The sequence below is a fragment of the Colias croceus genome, chromosome 8 (genome assembly GCF_905220415.1).
Source record: "Colias croceus chromosome 8, ilColCroc2.1".
NCBI lineage: Eukaryota > Metazoa > Arthropoda > Insecta > Lepidoptera > Pieridae > Colias > Colias croceus.
Genome location: NC_059544.1, coordinates 3,710,719 through 3,733,436, shown reverse-complemented (window position 1 = coordinate 3,733,436; position 22,718 = coordinate 3,710,719). Strand labels below are relative to the sequence as shown.

Sequence of the window (22,718 nt, the reverse complement as noted above, 5' to 3'; positions counted from 1 at the left end):
TGTTTTCGAATATGCGATTGCAAATTTTTCGGCCTGCATATTGCATATCGGAAACCAATTACTGATACGTGTCTATCGCAAAATGTGCGGGAAATCAAAAAGGTACTTGTTAAATGAACTTTGAAATGTTATAAAACAGTTTAGAGGTGTAGTTCATTTATAGTGAATTGGTTACGGTTAAAGAATCTTTAATAAATGCAATGAAAAAGGTGAAATAATCAATACTTCAGTAATCTTAAATTATCTAAAATTGTTTATCAATATAATCATCAAAAATCATGTAACCGCCAGACGTAGGGCGAAAGATACGGTTCTAATAAGATATCGTTCTACCCGTACGCTTTAAAAGCACAACGCAGATAAAGCTCTACTCACAAACAATGTTATTCACTACACATAATACAAAAATTTCGGCTATTATGTCAAACAGACACGGTGTTTATAAATCAAAACAGCTAAGGTTCGAAATGCGAATGCACGAGCGCGGGGCCCGGCAGTCTGCCGCCCGACGCCGGCCGGCGCGAATGTCGCAACAACTGCCTTCAAGCACAGCGCAAACTTCGCGTCTAGTGACGGATAAAAAGAACACCATGTATTGTGATTTTACACCGTTTTAAATTGGACCAATTTTTTACACGAGGTAACTTTGTATGATTATTTTTATATAGTGTTTTTTTTTATTTTAGAATGATATGTAACAAGTTTATTTTTTCCTGACACTTAATTAGGAAATATTATTATTAGATTTTACTAGTGTACTTTTAGCCTAGCACCCTTTTCATTAAAGTCCGTTTCGGAGTTAAGTAAATTAAAGCTTAAAGAAAAGACTGAAATAGAAGGTGCAAAGTACAAAAGCCTTCATTAAAATAGCAACCATTTTAAATTATTTAAATTCTTCAGTATGTTTATATTAAAATATTAGTAACTAGATATGTTAAGAAGATGAAAAAATAATATATTGATTCAAATCGGTTGAAAATTTGGTTTGATAAAAAATTTCTCGTGCTTTTTACAGACAAGTAAGTACTCTTATGTCTTCTCCAGAGTTTTTAACTCAAGCCCTTTAGTGGAAACATATTTTGCATAAATAAATTATTAGGTAGGTAGTAACAATAGTAGTAATATTATAATTTTACACAACTAATATAATATTTAAATAAATATTTGACATTTTTTTTATCATCACCAATCAATTATTAATTTAAGTACACCTTAAGGCGTAAGGTATTGACACCTTAAGCTTATAAAAGCTCATCTGAAATTAATCGAAATATAAATAGTTGGTGTGTTATTAAAAACCAGCAAAGCGAAATGAAATTGATATCTTTAATCATATTTCCCTAATAATTCTGTTACTATTCACATGTCTTATTGCGTCTTTAACAAAATGTGAAAACGAGAAGAAAAGACAGTTCATATTTATAAAAAATGCTTAGCGATTTTGTTATAATAATATACCCAATAACCATATTAAAACACATTATATAACAGAACAAATGATGCTCATGAACAGTTCAATGTATCAACGTCATTCTTATCATTAGTACTACTTGTTTCGTAATCCTGAAATATTAATATCTTACATAAACGCGTAATAACCATTTGCTCACCGGATCATGAATTTACAATGAATTAATTTAATACCTCAAACTATAGCTAAATAATCCTCTATTCGATAATTTATAATTATTTCATATTGTATTTGACCAGTTATGAATCGAAACTATTCAAAAGACATTGTATAGGTCAGATTTTCCGGGACGTCCCAAACTATTATTTTGGAAAACAATTGCTTTTTAGCTTAAGAACTTCTATTACGTACATTATAATATAGCATTCAATTTATTGATGAATGTTTCCAGAATAAATGACTTTTTATATTGCTATTTACTTTCAAAATTATTATTATAAAGTTTTAACAGATATCATAAATTGACAGTTTTAATAATATACTTATGGAAGAGATTAACTGGAACTACCTAGTAGGCAATAAAACCATTTTTATTTTCGCTTATCTATTTCACACTTCAGTCCTAAATAACATAAAACGATATATTATTTAAGTTGTAGTTTACGATAAAAAAACGCGATGCATACTTATTACTTACCAAATATGTTGTAAGATTTTTATACCTACGCAAAAAATACTTTCCGTAATTTTTACAATGCCGAGAAATAATGTTTCTTCAAGAGAGAGATTAAGTTTGTCCAATATCTGACTGCGTATAATATCCTCATGCTGAAGAGCTTTAGATAGAAATGTTCAATAACTGCCAGCATTGTTAGAAAATGCAACGATTCTAAGTGGAAATAAATGGAATATGAGTTGACGTCTTTAATGCTCATAATAATTAAATAAAAAGATAATACTTAAGGGAAAATTTAGCCTTCAGTATTTAAGCATTGACTAAAATACACATATTTGGAAAAAAAGATATTTAATCAATGACGAAATTAATTACGTAAAAACTTCTCTCTTCACTAATTAATTATTGAAACCCAATACTATACTTGAAAAGCTGAAAAAACAGTGAGGCTCTTATTTCCCTTTGAGTAGTTTGATATTATCCACACAATATGTATTATGATATTATAAACCAGTACGTATTTAAGTATACAAACATTATTTACCAAATGGCTTGCTTGTTTATCTTTAACAATTATTGAAAGCTCTATTGTAGTTTTATTTTTTTTAATCTATAAAAACTGTTTATCAAAGACAAACATTTTTGTTTATTGTGCTCTTTTTTGTATGGAAATAAGTAAAATTATTGTCTAATAAGTCAAATATTGTCTTCATTCTTTTTTTTTATATGAACGATAGAGAAGTAATGACTATGATACAATTCCTTTGTCAAACAACATTTTAAGGCAATCGTCTTAAAAAAATATAGATTTTAATTTGTTATTTCCAAGAAGGTTATTTCATTAAATTTCCGTTTAAACCATCAAAGTTTTACTTGAATAATATAACACTTAATAAGATAAAGTTTTAGAATGTAAAACTCCATGCATTCTTGACTGTTCTGTACAAATTCTTCAATAACTGCCTTCCTTCCTTGATCCCCTTAACATCCTGATAAGATAACTGTTATCCATACTAATATTATAAATGCGAAAGTAACTCTGTCTGTCTGTCTGTCTGTTACTCAATCACGCCTTAACTACTGAACCAATTTGCATGAAATTTGGTATAGAACTATTTTGATACCCGAGAAAGGACATAGGATAGGTTTTATCCCGGAAATCCTACGGGAACGGGTTTTTCTTTGAAAACGCGGGCGAAGCCGCGGGCGGAAAGCTAGTTCTAAATAAATTCGAATACATTTTTATTAGCAAACACGTGTTCTATTTTCTCACCCCGTTTATTCGATTTTTCTAGTACTTGAGCAAAATTGGAGCATGATAGGCAACAATCCCGCGACGTCTCTGCCGAGTACCTTCGCTTTCAAACCCTCGTAAATATTTTTATACCAGCAGAAATAGCGCCACTAGCACTGTTTGTTATTCAAGATAATGCCTTCATGTGTTAAAAATAGAACATTTTTATGAATATTTTTTATGAAAGTTATGTAATTGTAAGTAATTTTTTGACGTTAACATTTTTCTTAGTGTATTTCAGGTAGGTATTATTTTTAGTGTAGCAATGTTAATTTATTGAATTAAAATTAAATAATAGAGCATTGAAAACTCACGATTTAAATAAAAATTACCTAAAACTGAATTGAAAACAAACCCCGTAGTTGGATAAAAACATACATAATTCGGCAGCAAGTACAGGATTTATTGTTTACATCGCGATCGGTTTCTCCATTGTATAAACAGTACAATGCTTAAATAATTACAAATAAACACAAATCTATATATATAAAACTCAAAGGTGACTGATATAGTGATCTATCAACGCACAGCCCAAACCACTGAACGTATCGGGCTGAAATTTGGCATGCAGGTAGATGTCATAACGTAAGCGTCCCCTAAGAAAGGATTTTAGAAAATTCATCTCCTAAAGGGGTAAAATAGGGGATGAAAACTTATACCATGAAAATTTATCTTTTCCACGCAAGCGAAGCTGCGGGCAACAGCTAGTATAATATAAATGTAGAAATTTAATATAGGTACATAACGATTTCATTTAAATTGAATTTATTTAAGTGATGTGTGATTGAAATTACGCAAGTACGAAGATTTTCATAAAAAATAGTGAATTAAAGATAGAGTTATAAGAACAGTAAAATTGTTTAATTATAAACTATTTTGGCAGAAAAATGTAATGGTTTTAGAAGTCATAAATGTATAATTAATTAGGTATATAAATCAAATTTTTACACAAAAACTATAATAGTAAAATAGCTATATCAAATCTGAAATTATTGCTGGTATTAGATTGCTAAGTTACGAGATAGTTGCTAAGATCGTGCAATTTGTTACACGAGAACAATAATTAATGATACACTGTTTGACAGTTTTTGTAGGGTATGTTTTAAATTATTGTTCTATGTAAAATTGAAATTAAAATGAAGTTTTTCGAAACGATGAAAAATTGTTTTTCATGTACATTTTTCTGAACTTATACAAACACAAAAATATTATGTCCTAAAACCCTTTTTAATATTTAAACAAAATTTCACGGATTACAATATTTCTCTAAAAGATGAAAAAATCGCTGACGCCATAATTAATCAATTTAGTACCGCATGCTGCTGATGTTGCTATTTTCCATCAATCATTGGCGGTAGCAATTTTTAATTTCTTCCTCCCATAACTAAGAGGGCCATGAAAATAATGAATTTATAAATTTATAATTAAGGTTTTATTGTGTTTTAGATCTTATTATCATGATATCCTGGAATAAAAGAGAATAGTTGTATATTTTAACGTGTTAAATGATGTTATATTTGTATTAAATAATTAAATTGTATCGAATAATTTGATATTAATAATGAGCACACCGCTCGATTACATTTAACCCTTAAATTGTCACCCCTAGATAACTTGAGTTTATAATGTCCAAATTTGGAGGACGTATTGGAATTAGGATAGAAAAGAGGAAAATGAAAAAAAAAATTAAAAATTTTAATTTTTTCTATTGTTTTCACTATGTCACATAAAACGGACATTGCCAATTATAAGTATGTACATGTTCGAACCGTCACATATAACGGACATTGTACATTATTCCTGCAACCGTGGTACATGACTACAATGCACATTTTCAACTCTGTAATTCAAAATTATTATCAAATTATAATTATGGAGGATCTAGAATAAGCTTTTCAAACGTATGTCTTAAAATGTTGGTTAAAACTTTAACGATATCGTTAAAAATAATGGATTTTAAAAAACGACAGTACTAAAAATCACAGCCTAAGAATATGCTAAGAATTGGAATAGAAATAGTATTACATAGCCTGAGAACTTATCTAATACACCAAGAAAGTCCTCTTCCCATTCACTAAATTGTACAGTTTGAAATGTGTTTGCTTCATCGTATGCAAAGAAGTCGTATACCATGCCTGAAGTACCAAAACGAACAGGAAATTTAAATCGCTTTTTTTGGGTTCTTTGGCATATATTATATCCATTGTCTGCCTGTTTTTTAATTTGTAAGGTATTATATTATTTAAATTTTCAAACATTGGGTGGTATTTCTGGTAAGTAACATGATGCTATGGCTGAATAACTACTGAGAAGTAGGGAAGATTCATCTCACACCTCATGTAATGGCTGTAATTCTGCAGCAATAATATTTTGTTGATGGTAAAAATTCTGACTTTTTGAATCTTCATTGTGTCTCAAATCAATATGTCGTATAATTCCGAAGGTATGGTGCTGGGGGTAAATGATTGACACTGTTATCATAGTGAAATCACTCCTGTAGGTCTACATTTCCTTCGAAATCGACATCTCAACTCAACGCCAGACTCTTCAGCTTCCGCCAGAGGTAGTGAGGTAATTTTTTATTGATTGCCAAGTCATGCTCCTGTAAAATATAATAAAAATAGAGAAAAATATATCAAAAGTATTCCGTTGAAAATGGAGGGCCTTATTGGCAACGTCCGTTACATAGGACAAGTGAAGAATACCCTAGTATATACTCCAAGTTGTCAACGTCCGTTTTATGGGACATCGTATATAAACGAATATTTGTATACCAAATATTGTAAAATATGTCAAAATTATGTCAAAATACTATACTTACAATCGTATTCTAACTAATAATATAACATTATAAGCAAAATAGCCAAAATACTTACAGATATTATCAATTTTATCAAAAGAGTCAAGAGATCCGTTTTTTGCAATTTTCAAATGGTCACCATTCGCGACTGTACATGGCTTTGGTAAAAAAACATGCATGTACGCGAAGGACATAGCTAGTCTCTTCCCAATATACCGATTAGCGAAGCTTAGGTCTGCCATAACAGCGCCAGCATGTGTGTAAATACTATGTCCTTTAACGGCCGAGCCCAATATTCTATCTGATATCTTAAGATTGACCCGATCTTAGATTAATTTCTATCTGTGGATCGATCTTTGATCTTCGTCCCCATATCGAAACCTTTGATCTCTATCTTTAGTTACACCACGGATAGCAGTTAATCTACTCCCTCACATACGTTCCATTCCATTCATACTTACAAAAAGAGTATTCGTTTAATTTAAAAGCGTTAAGTGTTATTAAAAACGTCTATTAAAATTTCAAAGGTACGAGTACATTAAAAAATATAGATAACATATTTATTTTGATATAAATACATGTGAACGTCTGCAAAGAGAAATAACAAAACAAATTTTCTACGAATTGAAACGTTATTTTTAAAGGAACGAAACGCACTTCTGTAATCTGTTGTCTGTCAAATGTCAACCTCTTGTAAATCACAAATCACAATTATTCACAAGTTACAACCTTTGCATTGCGAACTTTTGGTTTGAGTATTCTCAGTATTTTAAGTAGGTACTTATTACTCGTTGTTATTAATTATTACCTAGTTGTTAAACTACGGACAGAGGGACATATTGGGTGCTCTGTTTCTTCATAAAGAAACACAAATAGTTATGGATACTGAACATGTAAGTACTACACTGCAAATTAGAAGCAAAAAATAACGTTTCGCAAATATTCAATATTTAACTGTTTATTTTTTTTTTAATCCTTATTCCAGAATAAAGCCAAAGCACTTAGTAAGGATGAAACAAAGGCGTTGCTTTCTTTGATCGAAGGAAGTGCCATAATAACAAATAAAGCGACTAACGCCACCAACAATAAGTTGAAAATGGAAGAATGGGTTAGAATAACGACATCATTCAACGCCAGTTTTGGGACTTGTCGCCGTACACCGCAACAACTCCGGTTAAAGTGGGAGAATTTGAAAAAAAACTCACGCAAACGCAATACTCAGATACGGATGAATCGCATCAAGGTAACATAAATTGAGCTATAAAGTTGTTCTGTATAGTAATTATTAAATAAATTCTAAAAGTAATTTTCATTTTTGTTACTAGACTGGAGGTGGAGCGCCACCTTATATACCACCAGATGAAATACTGGACAGAGTCGCCTCACTGTTAGGCAGTACAGTGGATGGCTTTACAGTGGAGTTTGGTGGCGACTCAGAACAAGTGGTAGATTATGGTGATGGTGACTGCAGTGATGGTGCAATTATTAATGAAGTGGAAAAAGAATTACCACTAGACAATGGTGATGGGCAGGAGGTGCCATTTCTAGTCGTTAACACTCCAGCAGCTGTTGGACCTGCATTACCTAAGAGGCTTTTTTTGGGTACTCCCCGAGCCAGTGGTAATTTTAATTATATTATATACTTCTTTATTCTTTATTATTGATAGACTTCATTTTAATTTTTAATTAAATAAATATTACAGGTTCTAAGAAAAGGCCAAAACCTGATGAGGGGCGCATAAGGAGAAACCTCGCAATAGCGGAGTATTATGAAAAAAAGAAAATGGTTCTAGATTGTACATATGAGAAAATCAAATTAGAAAATGAAAAACTAAAATTAGAAATAAGCAAATTAAAAGAAAATAAGGAATAAAAAATAAAGTTTTTACTGATTATAAAGTTTTTATTGGTTAAAAATAATGTCTGATGAGTTCTGTTCTATTCTCAACATCATTTAACTCCATGTTAGGGAGCTGATCTGGATCTTCAGCAGCATCACACGGCACATTGACTTCAGGAGGCACTTCTTCAATATTATAAGTTCTACAAATGTTATGTAAAACTGCTGTAGCGATTATAACTTTTTGTATGTTAGGCAATGATAGTCGCATTGTCAAAGAAATTACTGGGAATCGGCGTTTCCATATTCCAAAGGTTCTGCAAATGCATACTTAAATATAAAAAAAATATTTAAAAACATGGCAGAAAGATCTAGGAAAATAATTGTAGATTTATGGTACCTTTCGATGGTATTCCTGGTTTTTATATGTGCCTCATTGTACCTGATTTCTTGGGGAGTTGCAGTATTTAGCAATGGTGTTAAAAGATAAGGCCTATTTGGATAGGCACTGTCTCCAAGTAACCATTGATTACCCAAAGCACCAGTCTCACATGAAGCTGTAATAGAAATAACAAAATAAGTTATAAATTCTAATTTATTAAACTAAAATTAAAGTATGCAGATGTAGTACCTTACCTCTTAATATTGAATTGTTAAAAATAGTGGCATCATGTGTTGATCCAGGCCACCGGGCAACAACATTCATTAGTTTGAGATCGCCATCACAAACAGCTTGAACATTAATTGAGAAGATCCCCTTTCGGTTACGAAACTCTTCACCTATTTCTGAACCTAAAATAAATCAAGTATTCATGTATTGGATAATATTCTCTTATTTAATCTAAAATCAAGTAACTACATGTTCATTTTAATGCCTATTAATAATAAAACATACATACATGGAGATTGGATATGGACATGAGTACCATCAATGGCACCACTTACTCGAGGAAACTGGGCTATATTAAAGAATTTTTCTGCACTCCTTACATGTAAATAAATATATTTATCATACAATCTAGCTATTGCTGCAGATATGTCGGCTACTATTCGACTTGCAGATGATTTTGAAACCCCAACAAAATCAGCAACTGATATTAGCATGGTGCCCAATGCATAAAACCGCAATGCTAGCAGCAGTTGGTGCAAAGGAGATACACCATTGTTTCTGAAAATATACAAGTACATTAGTGATAGTAGTCACAGTATAAAATTATAAAAACAATATAAATAAGTTTCAGTAATGTACTAACCGTTTTGAGGTAACTCTGATGTATGGCATTATTTCAGTCAGGAGAAATTCAACTGCAACTTTGTTTAACCTAAACCTAAACGTAAACTCGGCGTCGTTGAGAGTAACCAAAACATTTACTCGTTGATATTGCCTACGGCGTGGATGGTCACCAGGTTCTAGTTCGTTATCAGTATCATCCCAATCCGATAATTGAGTAAGCATTTCAAGATCACTGTCATCGGTATCACTTGAAAACATTTTAAGCTATAGATCAAACACAAAATCCTACGAATTCGGACGATTACAAACCAAGATTGATTTTGATCTAAAAATTAACTGTCAAAATGAAAGATAGTATATTGAAACAGCTAAAATGTCACTTTCATAGAGAGGCCTATCCGAAAACGTCAATCCGTCCTCTCAAGGATGGATTGATGCAAAAGATTGACATTTCCATAGATCGATTGATTATTGAGACGCTTTTTTGAAAAATGGATAGGAATTTCAATCTCCAGTAGCAGATTTTCGATTAGGATCGATTATTGGGCTCGGCCGTAAAACGGACGAAATCAATTTAAGGGTTAATGAGACTAATTGCTTGGTAATAGCAATGGATATTAGGTACATATGTAATATACACAATGATTACATAGCATAGGTAATAGATCAAATTGGAATGCAGTGCCTCGAAATCTCTATCATCTATTAGTCGCAATCATCAATTACTTATTATTATTTCACTTCTCTATCGCAAAACTTAAAGGAATTACCTCTTTTATCGAAACAAAATCCGCCTTAACAAATCGTCCATATGAGCTTAAAATATAATATCGTATCTTTTAAAAATCGTCAATATAAAATAGAAAATAATCGATACATAGTATAATATAAAACAAAACCACTTTTTCTGTCCCTATGTCCCTTTGTATGCTTAAATATTTAAAACTACGCAACGGATTTTTTTAGTTTTAATAGTTAGAGTGATTCAAGAGGAAGGTTTTAGTATATTAGGGAAAGCGGGCGAAGCCGCTGGCGGTAAGCTAGTAAAGTATAAAAAACTCACAAGATTCAAGGCATTTTTTATGTAAGGGCGGGCAACTAAGTTGGTGGGTGGATAGCACCTCTGCAAATTCGTTGCGAGGAAAACTGAAAATCATAATATTATAATGATTTACAAACTCTTTCCACTCTACATTATATTATTATTCAATACCACCCTTGGAAGAATTTCTTCTCAACAACTTTTCATCTCTCTCATAAGGTTTAATTACCTTATCATAAAATTCATCTTTATAACCTTTTGATACAAACAAACACACATATTAAGTTAATGTGTTATATCAATCGAGAAGATAATTAGAAAATCCTACAAGAAAAACAGTGAAGCTGTGCTATGCTATGCAATTTCCAATTAGTATGATAATCCTCTCATTCAAGATTGTGCTTTTGAATCAGGATTATCCCGTAGGTGACTACTGATTTTTAGTTATACGTTATCAACCATTAGCTTATATTTTGAGAAATTAAGCACTATTACAAAATACGAAGGGGTTAATAAAAAAGATATATGTAATAATATCGGAATTATCTTTCCGAAAACTTAAGTTTCATAATCGAACTATTTTCACGAGGAAGCAGCAAATATTGTAAAACCCTTCAAATACAAATAACTGCTGAATAGTGAATACCCAAAGTATACTTCAATTTACTCTAATTAAAATATGAATAAAGGTGCATATAATCATGGAAGAAAATTAATTTTATGTTTACACAGATTTAATTTAACCGCTTAATTAATTTACACAGAGCGAAACACCTTTGCCGTAGTTCGCAACTATTCAATAACAGAACTATGTGCGAACGGAGATTGCTAACTAACGCGCTATTTAATAAGCGTAGTATTTCATATAATCCTAAAAGTTATATTCAATTTCCACCAAACTTTATGGAGCAACTCTATCCAGGATAGTTTACAAGGATTGTATAAACGCCGCGCCTATCGCATTAGTGGAGCAATTTATCACAATATAGAAGGGGGGTGATTCGGCAAAATATCGCATACTATGGACAGCAGAATTTCTTTTCATTTCCATACTTTCACAGAGTTTATTAAGGAGAAGCTAAAGCAGTACAAAGAAGTAAATAGAAACATGCAAGACCCGTTTATAGCGATTAAAACGAGCATTAGCTTCACTCCACTCATATTTCTGGCTATTCATGTTCTTTACGAGCGATGTATTAAAATCAGTCAAACTAAGAATACTATTATAGATAAAAAAAACGAAGAGAGTCTATTTCATATGATAAAATAGGGATAAGGGAGCTTCCCAAAATAGCCCAATTTATAAACCGATATTATAGAAGATATGCCACGCTTGTTATTCCGAGGTATAAGTAGATATCATGGATGAATGAACCGAATAATCCTTTCGCAGAAGAATATTCTCGAAAAAGATTATCGAGATATTTTAGTGGATTTTGTCGCCTTTTTATCGCTCTCTTATGTTGGGTGATGAACTCGATATTTCCATGATTTGATGGTACAAAAGCAAGATCAATAGAGATTCATGTCGAGTGGTTTTTAAGTATCATAGGATCACAATACAGTCAAATTTCCTTGTTTTATTCTTTAATTTTATTCTACCGTAACATGAGTATTAAAGCATTAATTTTTTGCTATATAATTAAAAAATATACACGGGGATTTGTAAGGAACACGCATAATTATGTAACTGCAACGGTTTCTGAAAGGAGTGTACGGTATAACGAATAAGTGGGTAAATATGGATATAGTCAACAATTTCATATCATGGTCATTTCATTTATAGTTTATACTATGTATGACTCCTTACTAGGATAATCAAGTCTTAATATTTTGATCTTGTTTATTTAATCTTATTTAATTCAAAAATATTTCGTTTCACTTAATCTAAAGCGCTTTTAAAATAAGTGCTTCACGCAGTGGCACTAAGCAGTTTCATTAAGGTTCGTTCCCGTTTTTCATTTGTGCGATAAAAATTGAACACAATAAAATTCAGCGACAAAGTCGTTTGACTTCGGGACCACGGTTTTAGTAAAACGAGTACAACGGATATTACGCAGGCGTTTCCCAGAGAAATTCTTAATTATTTGCAAAATTCGGCCCTCGCTAAAACGCCAATATCCATTTATTCGTATAGAAACTTGGCTTAATTTGCACAGTATAATTTTGATATTTTATCCGGGGAAAATTATTTCCTTTATAGTTCAACCCCAAAACGGACGAGAATTCTAAATAATTGGAAGCAGCTTTAATACCTCATATTCTATCAATTAATAAGTTGAACCATGCTTGAACCCTTAAGATAACATGCGAGAGCAATTGTCTGACCGACAAGAATTTTGTAAATATGAAACTTTCATTATGTAACATTCTTTGTTCATAATATCCTTCCAAGAAATAACCATTTACGGCTAAAAGGTAGCTACAACAAACGCTACAAAAATGTGAAAGGTTTTCGACTGGTGTGATGAATAGGTACAAACAATTAAAAAATATAAGAAAAATCACATACACTTTAACGTTGACAAAGTAGGTACATTATAAATAATAAGCAGGAAAATAGTTACAAAAAAATAAAAAATATACATCTAATAGGTATTTCCGATTCGGTCATGTATGGAAATTAGTAATTACTACGAAACAAACTACAACAAACTTCCAAATTAAATGTATTTCCAACTGTCCATATTTTCGATACACATATACCTAATTAATAATTGAATAGTCAATCACGAGCAGAGTCGAAGAATACCTATCTACAAAATTGGGGGAAATGAGAAATCATAAGAATCAAAAAAACAAACAAATTAATTACGAATATTACCCGAAATAAATAAACAGCACAGATATAATCCCACTATCTGGTCAGGTGTTTAAGAAAACCTATTAAATTATTCCACGTAAATAGCCAGAGATCTCCTTAAGCCCACCTCTCGTAATGCCTCATTAGATAACGTGGATAAGCTATTGTAGAATAACGTTATATTTATTCATTTGTTGAGATAGTATGGATATAATGATAGTCATATAAGTCACATAAATAACTATTAACAGTTATTTCATACTGTATCTAGTCCAAAATATTTTTTTTAACTATTTTTGGAGCATAGGTATTAGGTATTGTATCAGTTTTGTGTCAGAAATAAAGTTTTGTTGTTTCCGTATTTTCTAAGAAAATATGTTGGAAGATTTACTGAGTACCTACTTGTTTTTTGGGTCGCAATATCGCTATGTACTGGGCTATAAACTCTTACCTTGTGGTACAGATTTTCTACACAATTTATATGTAAAACCATAACGTAAACCAATGTTTATGCTTCAGATTTAGCCTACTAAATCTAGAACAGAATTCATGCTATTTATATAAAAATAAGCCTCCAAAGTGTACTAAACCACGGAATACTTAATAGTAGCTAACGCTAACTAAACATTAAAATTTAATATATATTAATACCTATTTGATTGGTAATCCTTAAAACAATTCAAATACATCAGATAATTAATTTTATTTTAAAATAGGTAGGTACATATTTTATACCTTTGTTAGTTCATCGAAATGAAAATAGAACTCTTAGAGAATTATTTCTGTCGTCCACACCATTTATCTAGTCTAGTACAATGAACCTTTTTGTCAGGAATACATTGGAAGTACGACTTGAAATAATCATCTATTATTCTTAAAAATAAAGTGAAGCCTCATGTCCCTTGATAAAGGTTCGATGTATTTTACATTTGTTTCTGGGAACGATCTTTTTACAGAAGAAGCTGAAAGTTTATTGGCTATGTCTTTAAAATATACGTAGTCTGTTGAGTGTCTTATCCAATTAAAAAATCAGAACATATTACTTTAATAAATTCACTACCTATTTATATATTAACTTCGCATGCGTCTTCTATTCAAAAAATTTCACGAAAAACATTTAAAAGGAATGAAACTCCAGGCATACTTATATACTCACACTTAACAAGTTTTCTCGACGAAGTTGAAAATATAGTATATTCACATACAGCTATAGACTGCGGAAAAACGTCGTGAAATAACCGTTAAACTTTTAGTATTTTTCTTTTTTACTCTCTTTTATATGTGACTTAAGCTAAAGTTTAAAATGCATATTCATAAACAGCAATTATTTCTTCAGCCTCGGAAATATGTTCGCTGAATAATAGTGTTAATTTTTATTCAATCATCGTGGTATCAAGAGGTTTTGATAACTTCAAATCAAAGGAACAAAATATGATAATCAAAGAGCTAAGAACAGTCCAAGATCATTATGTTAATAAATTTTCAATGTTGTTGATAATCAGGTGTTAAGATATACTAAGCGCAAAACAAGCATTTGCATTTAAACAAAGCCAATAATGATATCCATAAATACGTCGAAATCTCAAACACGCTAACGTTATTATGTTAACAGAAGTTTGACGATTTAATATTCATGAACGTCTTGTTTGTATCACTAAGATAATCTCGGAACGACTTTCAATTCTAGATCAGAAGAAAATATAGCTCTAACGTGTTGCCGTGTACAAGTTTATAATCATATTAATTAATTGAATTCCGCCTTGGTCTTTCAAATATAATCAAATTATATTGTAGTTACAAAATAGTTTTGAGTGCTAAAATCTACTTCAATTTATAATTAATAGTTTAAATATAACAAGGTTCACAACAAAGCTTTATTTAATCTTATAAATCAATACAAAAGAAACAAACTTTATTATGAACGAAAAGGTTAAGTAGCGTATATTTCATTCCGTCTTGATCGAGGAAATATTTTGTGTGACATCGTAAAAGGTTTTCGGGAAGGAAAATAAGTATTATGTAGATGACGCTAACCCACCCTAATACTTATCTACTAAGGCTCGTCAGCGAAAAATACGAGGTACCTCCGATTGGAGGGTTCAGAAATAATACTGCTTCTTGTGTTTTTCGCGAACAAAGAAAAGCACAAAAGGGTATCGGAATGAAGCCTCGTATTGCCTACGTAAGGCCAAATGAAAAGTTTATGAGCATGTTCAATTATAAAGAAATGTTTGACAATGTACATTCCCTTACTTTTGTAACTTTCTTGAGGGATAATAAGATAATAATATTGTACTTATACATTAAATGATCACTATCCAACTTTCCGTGTATTACTTTACTAAATTAGGTATTCGTTGAATAAAAGAAACGGTATCATGACGTTTACTGAATATCAAATTCTCTATTATTCCTTCTATGATAAATATTGGTTATTAATAGTTTCTTTTTTTTTATATTACAGATACAAGATACTCAGAACCCATTGACATCCGTAAAATGTCTTGAAGTTGGGAACAAATACCACCGAAGGCGTATGTGATGTCTTGGCGTGATGCAACTTGTAATGGTCAACTTTCTCATCATGTTTGACGTAGTATTCATATTCTTCCTGTTCCTCATCGCCGTGACGTGTGTTATGAACTATATGCCTGGGAAGAAGCGGCAGGAGGTGACTGAGGAAGACGTGGAAAGTGACGTCATACCTCCGCCGCCGCTGTTCGCTGGCGACGAAGCGAGCGCGAGCCGGGATACCTATGTGGTTATATCGCCCCCGATTGACACAGATAGGACCAAAGACGGGTGTCCTATACACGTGGTGTAGTATAAGTGAAATGTAAGTTTTTATAATCTTTTTATTGTAGAGTTGTATATTAAATGAAAAATTTTGACACCTATTTGCATTTAAACTTGGTTCGACAGAAGACAGAAAATTATAATTGTTATATTAGATATATATAAACCACATCATCAGTACGGAGTTTTATGTGGTTTTAGAAAAAATACAAATTTTGCTTTAGCTGGACCACACCAAGTCACTAGTCTACCTATACTTATTCAATCTATATAATTTATTAATCTATACATATAATAAAATCGTAGGAAAGTCAAAACTGTACATTGAATATTTTTTTAAAAGAATACATAATCCATGATCTATAATCGATATAGAAGCCAAAAACATAGTTTTTAGAATTTTTGTCTGTTTGTCTGTTTGTCTGTTTGTCTGTTTGTCTGTTTGTCTGTATGTATTTCCTTGCTAATCTCAGAAAGTACTGCATAGATTGACTTCAAATTTTGCATGAATATTACTAACAGGTCGGGTGAGGCTATAGGCTACATATTATCAAGCTATCACCTACGGGGGAGGAGCTGTGAACCTTTATTTTTCTTACGTATTCCGTGTATTACGACAGCGTACAATCTAAAGACTCATGTTTAAATGTTGGTTTCGAGTAAGCCATGCTATTATCTAGCTTTACAAAATAAAAACTATGTCATTTACGTAATTTGGGCAGAGAAACAGTTTAATGAATTTAGTAGTATAAAGACAAATTAGAAACAGCGCCATCTATTAAATGTTATAAAAATCAATTCAATTTACACGTTAACTATTGGAAATTAATAATCAAATGACGCATATATAAATGTTGTTTGACAATATCTATATTGACACTATAAAAATTATGCCATTTAAGTAACTTGGGAAGAGAAACATAGCTTAAAGAATGTAAGTTGTATAATGTTAATTTTGTAACAGCGCCATCTATGAGATTTCGTAAAAATCAAATCAATTTACATGTTAACACTACTGAACACAATGTTAAAAATTAATAATTTAAATATAATTATGTTATTTATTTATTTAACTCTTTAACCCATATCTTCCGTTCCCTATAAGATATATTTCGTGTAAATAATAAACTACATTTTTTTAAAGTGAGGGTAGATGTTTATTATTTTAAGTAAAAATAGACACCATTATCTACAGTTAATCTAATGATTGTGTTCCAAAGAGTATAATAATATATTGTTGTGTTCATTAGTTACAATTTTAAAAATCTTCGTGTTTTATAAATTTACTAGCTTACCGCCCGCGGCTTCGTCCGCTTTGTCTAAAACCTAATAAATTATGTACTAAAACCTTCCTCTTGAATCAGTCTATCTATTAAAAAAACCGCATCAAAATCTGTTGCGAAGTTTTAAAGATTTAAGCATACAAAGGGACATAGGGACACAGGGACACAGAAAGCGACTTTTTTCATACTATGTAGTGATATTTATAAAGCAATTGAATGCCATAAAACAAAAAATATCAAATGCAATCTTCGTGTTTTGTGAATTTTCACCATCATGCGTTCCCACAAAAGGTAAGTTGTTACTTACAGGTATTTATTGAAATGAAATGAAATGAAATGATTCTTTTATTATTTTGAGGTGCATTGGGAACAGAAGTTTTTGATAAAATTTTATTTGTAAGTAGTTTTTTTTATAGATTTACAGTTAACTTTTGATTTTTTTATTTACAGATTCAATGCTAATAAAATTATATCGCCTTTGGAAGACGATTTCTGCTGATATTTTTACTACACCACTTGAAAATTGATGATTTGATGATAAAGACAGTAGCAGCGAGGATTAAGTGGAAATTAGTAATCATCCGCTTCGTCAATTTTTGACTGAAGTTAATGTCCAACGTCCAATGGTTCAATCATTGGAAGTATCTCGGGAAATTTTGGAGGATATTTTTCAGGAAGGAGAGGAGGGGTAGCCAACCACATATCAAACTACTACGTTTTAGTACCGAAAAATTTTTTATTGCCAAATGAAACGTAAATTTTGCACTCACAACTTTACAAGTAATGTTTTTATTTTGACTTTGCGGTTATCTGATTATAATATTTATCGTTATGGCTATCGACGTACCGACCGTACTGGGATCAGAGTAGGTACATGATATACAGTTCATCATCCAGGATTGCTTAGAGCATTTTCACACTGAAAAAGATGTTTTCTTTGAATCGTAGTTGCTTCATTTATTTATTTTTAATCATTTTACATTTAATATGTTTTATATTTTATAAATATATCATTTTCATTATTTAAGTAGATATAATAAATTATGTAACGGTTTTATAAGAAAACACATTATAGTTAGGCGACGGTGATTTCTTCCAGGCAAAAGATATTCATCAGCTCAATAAAATTGAACAGTATGTTAGTTATTCTTTAGATTCACAATTGTAATGAGCATTTCCGCATGCAAGTTGTATCGTAGTTTAGATATATCATAGTTTTTACATATTAAAGTTCCAACAAAACCCTCAAATTTTTTAGAAGAGTTGAGAAAGATAATTTGAAAAATGTGCCGTGTTAAGTATTATAGAAAAGGTTAGTTCGTTGGTAATTATTATTTCTTCTTCATTTACATGTTGTTAGTAAAAATAAACTTTAACTAACAGTCAAAGTAGTCAAAGTATAATATTGTAACATTCATTCATCATTTTTTGTATAGGCGATATTAACGTAGTATGTTCTTTTTGTAATGCTTTATAGTGTAGTAAGGCGAGTCGGCTTTCGTTTGAAGATACACCGGAACCTTTCACAAAATCACTACTTTTAGAGGAACATACTGTGCAATTAGCGTTTAGCTACTATTATGTATTCTGTGGTGCAATGTAAACTGTTATTAGACAATATTCGCTCTTATAGTAGTGCGTTTCAAATGATCCTTTGGTGCTCAATAATTATCAGAAGATCCGTTCATGCTTACTTTTAAGATACAAGGTCAAGTTTACCATTTGATAGGATCCCTTTTGCCTGAAGGCCAAGCTAAGTTTGTTTAAATATATTTTGTATTCGACTACAACGAATCGTGGAATACAAGAAATCAATATTTCTCAAATTTAAAACTGAACTCATTTCACAATTTTAGAACAGGTTAATTCGTATGTATGCAGTTTTAAATCGACATTAGAAGCTTTTCCTCAAGATGGTGATATCGGCACTCAGGAACTCCCTGGACGTGTTATAACGCCCAGGCCACAGTATTACAATTTTTCCTACAGTAGGGCGACGAATGTATTTTCGCATAGCAACGGAGGGGAACTCGCGGGGGGTCAAGTGACGCGGGCCACGTACCACAAACATGCTTAGTTTGTGGTATCGAGCGCGAAAGATAGTCATCGTGTTTTTAGTAAAGTTACTATGTAAACTAACGTAATTTAATACTTAGGTACATATTCTATAATGGTGTGCTCAAACTGTTAATCTACATTTAATTTAGATTATTATTTGATACTAAGTAATGTAGAATTTAAACCACATTCATGTTTTCTTCAGATTTTAAGATTTTCTTATCAGAGTGTTCAATTTTAATGTAGTTAAATTTTATAAGAGACAATAATTAAGAAAATTTTAAAATAAAGTGTCACGTATTTTTTTTAAACGACGAATGACGAAAAACGACCTAATCGCGGACGAAGTCGCGGGCAACAGCTAGTAATATATAATTTATAATAAATAAACCATTTTAGGTCAGATTCACATATTTTATAGAGTCTGCACCAAAAACCAAGGCTGCGATTATATATTTGAATTTTAAAGGAGATTTAAAACTAGATTAAGTCGAGCTGAGATTATTCAAATCTATTTCTAGCTGTCTAAAACTTGTGAGAATTCTGCTCTGCTAGCGCTTTTTAACCCTACAGTATCTAAAACTGACGTGTGAGGTCGCGTGGATAGACCACATAGAAGAGTATACCATTTTTAAAACAAGAAAAAGTACACAAACAAATTGAAAAGTGTGTTTATTTCATTATAAATCTTCATTACCATATATTTTCTATTTAAAATAATCAACAAAACTTACAATCTATATCTTTTATTAATAAAAAAACAAGAACATTGCAACAAGACACTCCGTATCGAAACCGCAAGCAAACTGCCGCCGGCAACCAAAAGCCGCGCGTGCCGCAGGTAAAAGAGGCAAACCGTCGGCCGAAGCCGGCATTTTCATGGCATTTTCGTGGCATTTTCGTGGCATTTTCGTGGCATTTTCATGGCATCTTCAAGGCATTTTCATCACGCGACTACTGTAGGGTTAACGTACTATGCGTTTTCGTATCTCACGAACTAATTCTGTATAAGGAACTTTTAAATCACTTACAGTTATATAATTATCTTTATAGTGTAATTTTGTACCTGGCTAATTTTTCCTCGAAGAATCTCATTCTGATCAAAGCCGTGGGTGGAAAGCTAGTAGCAAAATAAGCATGTAGATTGTAGACGTATTGCTTTTGTTTATAGAAATATCGAAAAATAACACCATTGTATATTTGTTTCAGGTAAACGTAGGAGTTTATTATGAAGAAGCCTTATAAGATGGTAGGTAACGTCAAAATAAAGGCGTTTTTTACAGTTTAGATGTCTATAATATTGTTTTTAAGACTAACAGTTGAAAATTGGGACTCAAGTGATGAAATCTTTGGAAAGACTTGGTACATTCGGATATCGATGGACGCAATAGAAGTAAAATGAAAATATATAAACTGTTGTAGATCGTAAAATAATTAGGCACATTGTATTTACTACTTAGTTAAATATTGAATATCTTAATATAGAAAGAACATCACAGGAAATATGTTTGTCTACTCGAATGCATTTACTCAGAAATTAATACTTAGTCTTTATTTCACAGTCTATTTGTTAAATAAATTATTTGAAGTGTTCAATGTCGGCACATAATATTGCTATAAATGTGACTGAATAATAGAAATAGATTAATGTAATGAATTTGCAAGTTTAGCTACTAAGCCTACGGTTTCGTGCCTAATATTAATGTTTTGCTCTTAATTTATAGGTATTAGCAAAAACGTGTAATTTATAGGTATGCCATTATTGTACCCACTCTTAATTTCTTGTCAATTTTAATTTGACTTCGCACTTTTATGAATGTGCTTTTTTTTCACAGATTATAGAGTCTTGTTTTTTTTTAATGTACCAGCACTAAATGTTTTGTATTGAACATGAATAATTTTATAAAGCATACCCAGCTTTCAATAGATAGATAGTCGTTAGTATAGGAAGTAATATAATAATGAAAAGACAATACAATATACGAAATATTTCTCATATCATGTACTTATACATAAATATTAAATGTCGAATCAATTAAGATTGAAAAAGTTATTCATGACACCAGTTAAGGAAATTCAATCGAGTTTAAAAATATTTCATTAAGGAAATAGCTATCATATTACCTTAAAATATAAGAAACTAAGACACTTCACAATAATAAAAAATAGTTTATACGTTTTTTAGTCATATGTTTTAGATAGAGTAGTTGTGCGAAATAATTATAGCATCAAAAGTAACAAATTGAAAATCAAACATAATCTATGTGATATATACACAATTTTTAATAAGTAGCTATTGTAATTAAATCGTTTTCAATTGATTGTTATACGAATGAAATCAGTGTTGTAAGCTTTGACATTAGCCGAGATTTGGCCGGAATTCGGAATTAAACCAACAAGGATTGAAATGGGTTCAAAAGGAGTATACATTACCCTACTTTAGGAAAATGGAGCATTTCTTTTTTACAGTATTTTATTTATACTGTTAATAGTAATATAATAGACCTTTAAAGATTCACAATTTTATTGCTTTGCTTTTCTATAGAGTTCTTACAAAGCTTTAGCACGAAAATATTGTTCTCTGAGACGGATAAAAAATGTGAAAATAATTTTATAAAATGTACGCCATGTCACGGCTGGTGTTGAGCGATGTAATAATAATTATTGTAATTAAATAAAATGCACTACACGCAGTGTTGTCATAATATCATGGTTGTGGTTTTATTTCTACCCAAATTCGAATTATAATTTAATAACATCTGCATGCTACTCTCATACAGTTTTTAAACAATGTCTTTAATAAGTACCATGGAATGATGGAAGATTCTAATCATATGACCCGTTTCTAAAAAAGCTAGAAAGCCATGGGTTCTTTGAAAATCAGTATAATAATATCTAAGAAGGCATCATTGTATAATCTTTATTATTTACTATTATTATTATTCCAGAAAAGATAGAATATTGTCCATGTTCTTTATCTATTATAACAATATGTACGCGTTTCTAGCATTATAGTCTACAAACACATAATGTTTTATTAATATGGGATATAGGTATAATAATTTGATCTCTCTTAAGTCTTACGTGAGTTGTCCGCCTCCTTGGTACAGTGGTTGACGCGTGAGCGTAGCACCGAGGGGTCCTGGGTTCGATTCCCGGTGGAGACGAAGAAAAAAAAATGTCTCGGTCTGGCAGGACACAGAAGGCTGATCACCTACTTGTCTCTAAATAAAATCGATCAGTGAAACAGATGTATAATGCATCTGCCCCTTACCCCATTTTGGGACATGGGACTTCACTTTAAGTCTTACGTGGGTTTACTATGATACAAAAGCTCTATATTTTACGGTTATATTTACACAGTTATTATTCGACTAAAGGTCGAAGGTACACCTAATATTAATTACACTGTACACAACTCGCAAGACCCCGTAATATTTGAGGAGATCAATCTTGGAATAACTCACGAATATTATTACAT

General features: G+C 31.3%; 2 protein-coding genes and 1 long non-coding RNA gene across 4 annotated transcripts; 2 read left to right on the top strand and 1 right to left on the bottom strand.

Moving 5' to 3' along the window:
* Positions 1-511: 511 nt before the first annotated feature.
* On the top strand, positions 512-21,941 carry LOC123693783. The gene is made up of 3 exons (XR_006751717.1): positions 512-640; positions 15,565-15,936; positions 20,447-21,941. It is a non-coding gene; the product is annotated as an uncharacterized LOC123693783 (long non-coding RNA).
* LOC123693782 lies at positions 6,475-8,087 on the top strand. Its single transcript, XM_045638996.1, has 4 exons — positions 6,475-7,074; positions 7,167-7,424; positions 7,507-7,801; positions 7,885-8,087. The coding sequence occupies exons 1-4, from the start codon at positions 7,060-7,062 to the stop codon at positions 8,052-8,054; spliced, it is 738 nt and encodes a 245-aa protein (XP_045494952.1). The 5' UTR covers positions 6,475-7,059; the 3' UTR covers positions 8,055-8,087.
* Positions 8,049-9,798, bottom strand: LOC123693781 (putative nuclease HARBI1). Of its 2 annotated transcripts, none has more exons than XM_045638994.1 (5): positions 9,275-9,796; positions 8,921-9,189; positions 8,658-8,813; positions 8,422-8,578; positions 8,049-8,338 (listed from the first exon to the last, which is right to left on the bottom strand). In XM_045638994.1, exons 1-5 carry the CDS (start codon positions 9,511-9,513, stop codon positions 8,092-8,094), a joined length of 1,068 nt encoding a protein of 355 aa, XP_045494950.1. In that variant the 5' UTR covers positions 9,514-9,796; the 3' UTR covers positions 8,049-8,091. The 2 variants fall into 2 exon arrangements, with proteins under 2 accessions (XP_045494950.1, XP_045494951.1); XM_045638995.1 differs by having other exon boundaries at positions 8,186-8,351; positions 9,275-9,798.
* Positions 21,942-22,718: the final 777 nt, after the last annotated feature.

Excerpts from the sequence above, each read along its gene's own strand:
- LOC123693782 (XM_045638996.1), top strand. Across the intron at positions 7,425-7,506 it reads TACGGATGAATCGCATCAAG|ACTGGAGGTGGAGCGCCACC; the intron begins GTAACATAAATT and ends TTTTGTTACTAG. Across the intron at positions 7,802-7,884 it reads GGGTACTCCCCGAGCCAGTG|GTTCTAAGAAAAGGCCAAAA; the intron begins GTAATTTTAATT and ends TAAATATTACAG.
- LOC123693781 (XM_045638994.1), bottom strand. The coding sequence starts at position 9,513 with ATGTTTTCAAGTGATACCGATGACAGTGATCTTGAAATGCTTACTCAA. Across the intron at positions 8,814-8,920 it reads TGTCCATATCCAATCTCCAT|GTTCAGAAATAGGTGAAGAG; the intron begins GTATGTATGTTT and ends GATTTATTTTAG. Across the intron at positions 8,339-8,421 it reads ACCAGGAATACCATCGAAAG|AACCTTTGGAATATGGAAAC; the intron begins GTACCATAAATC and ends ATGCATTTGCAG.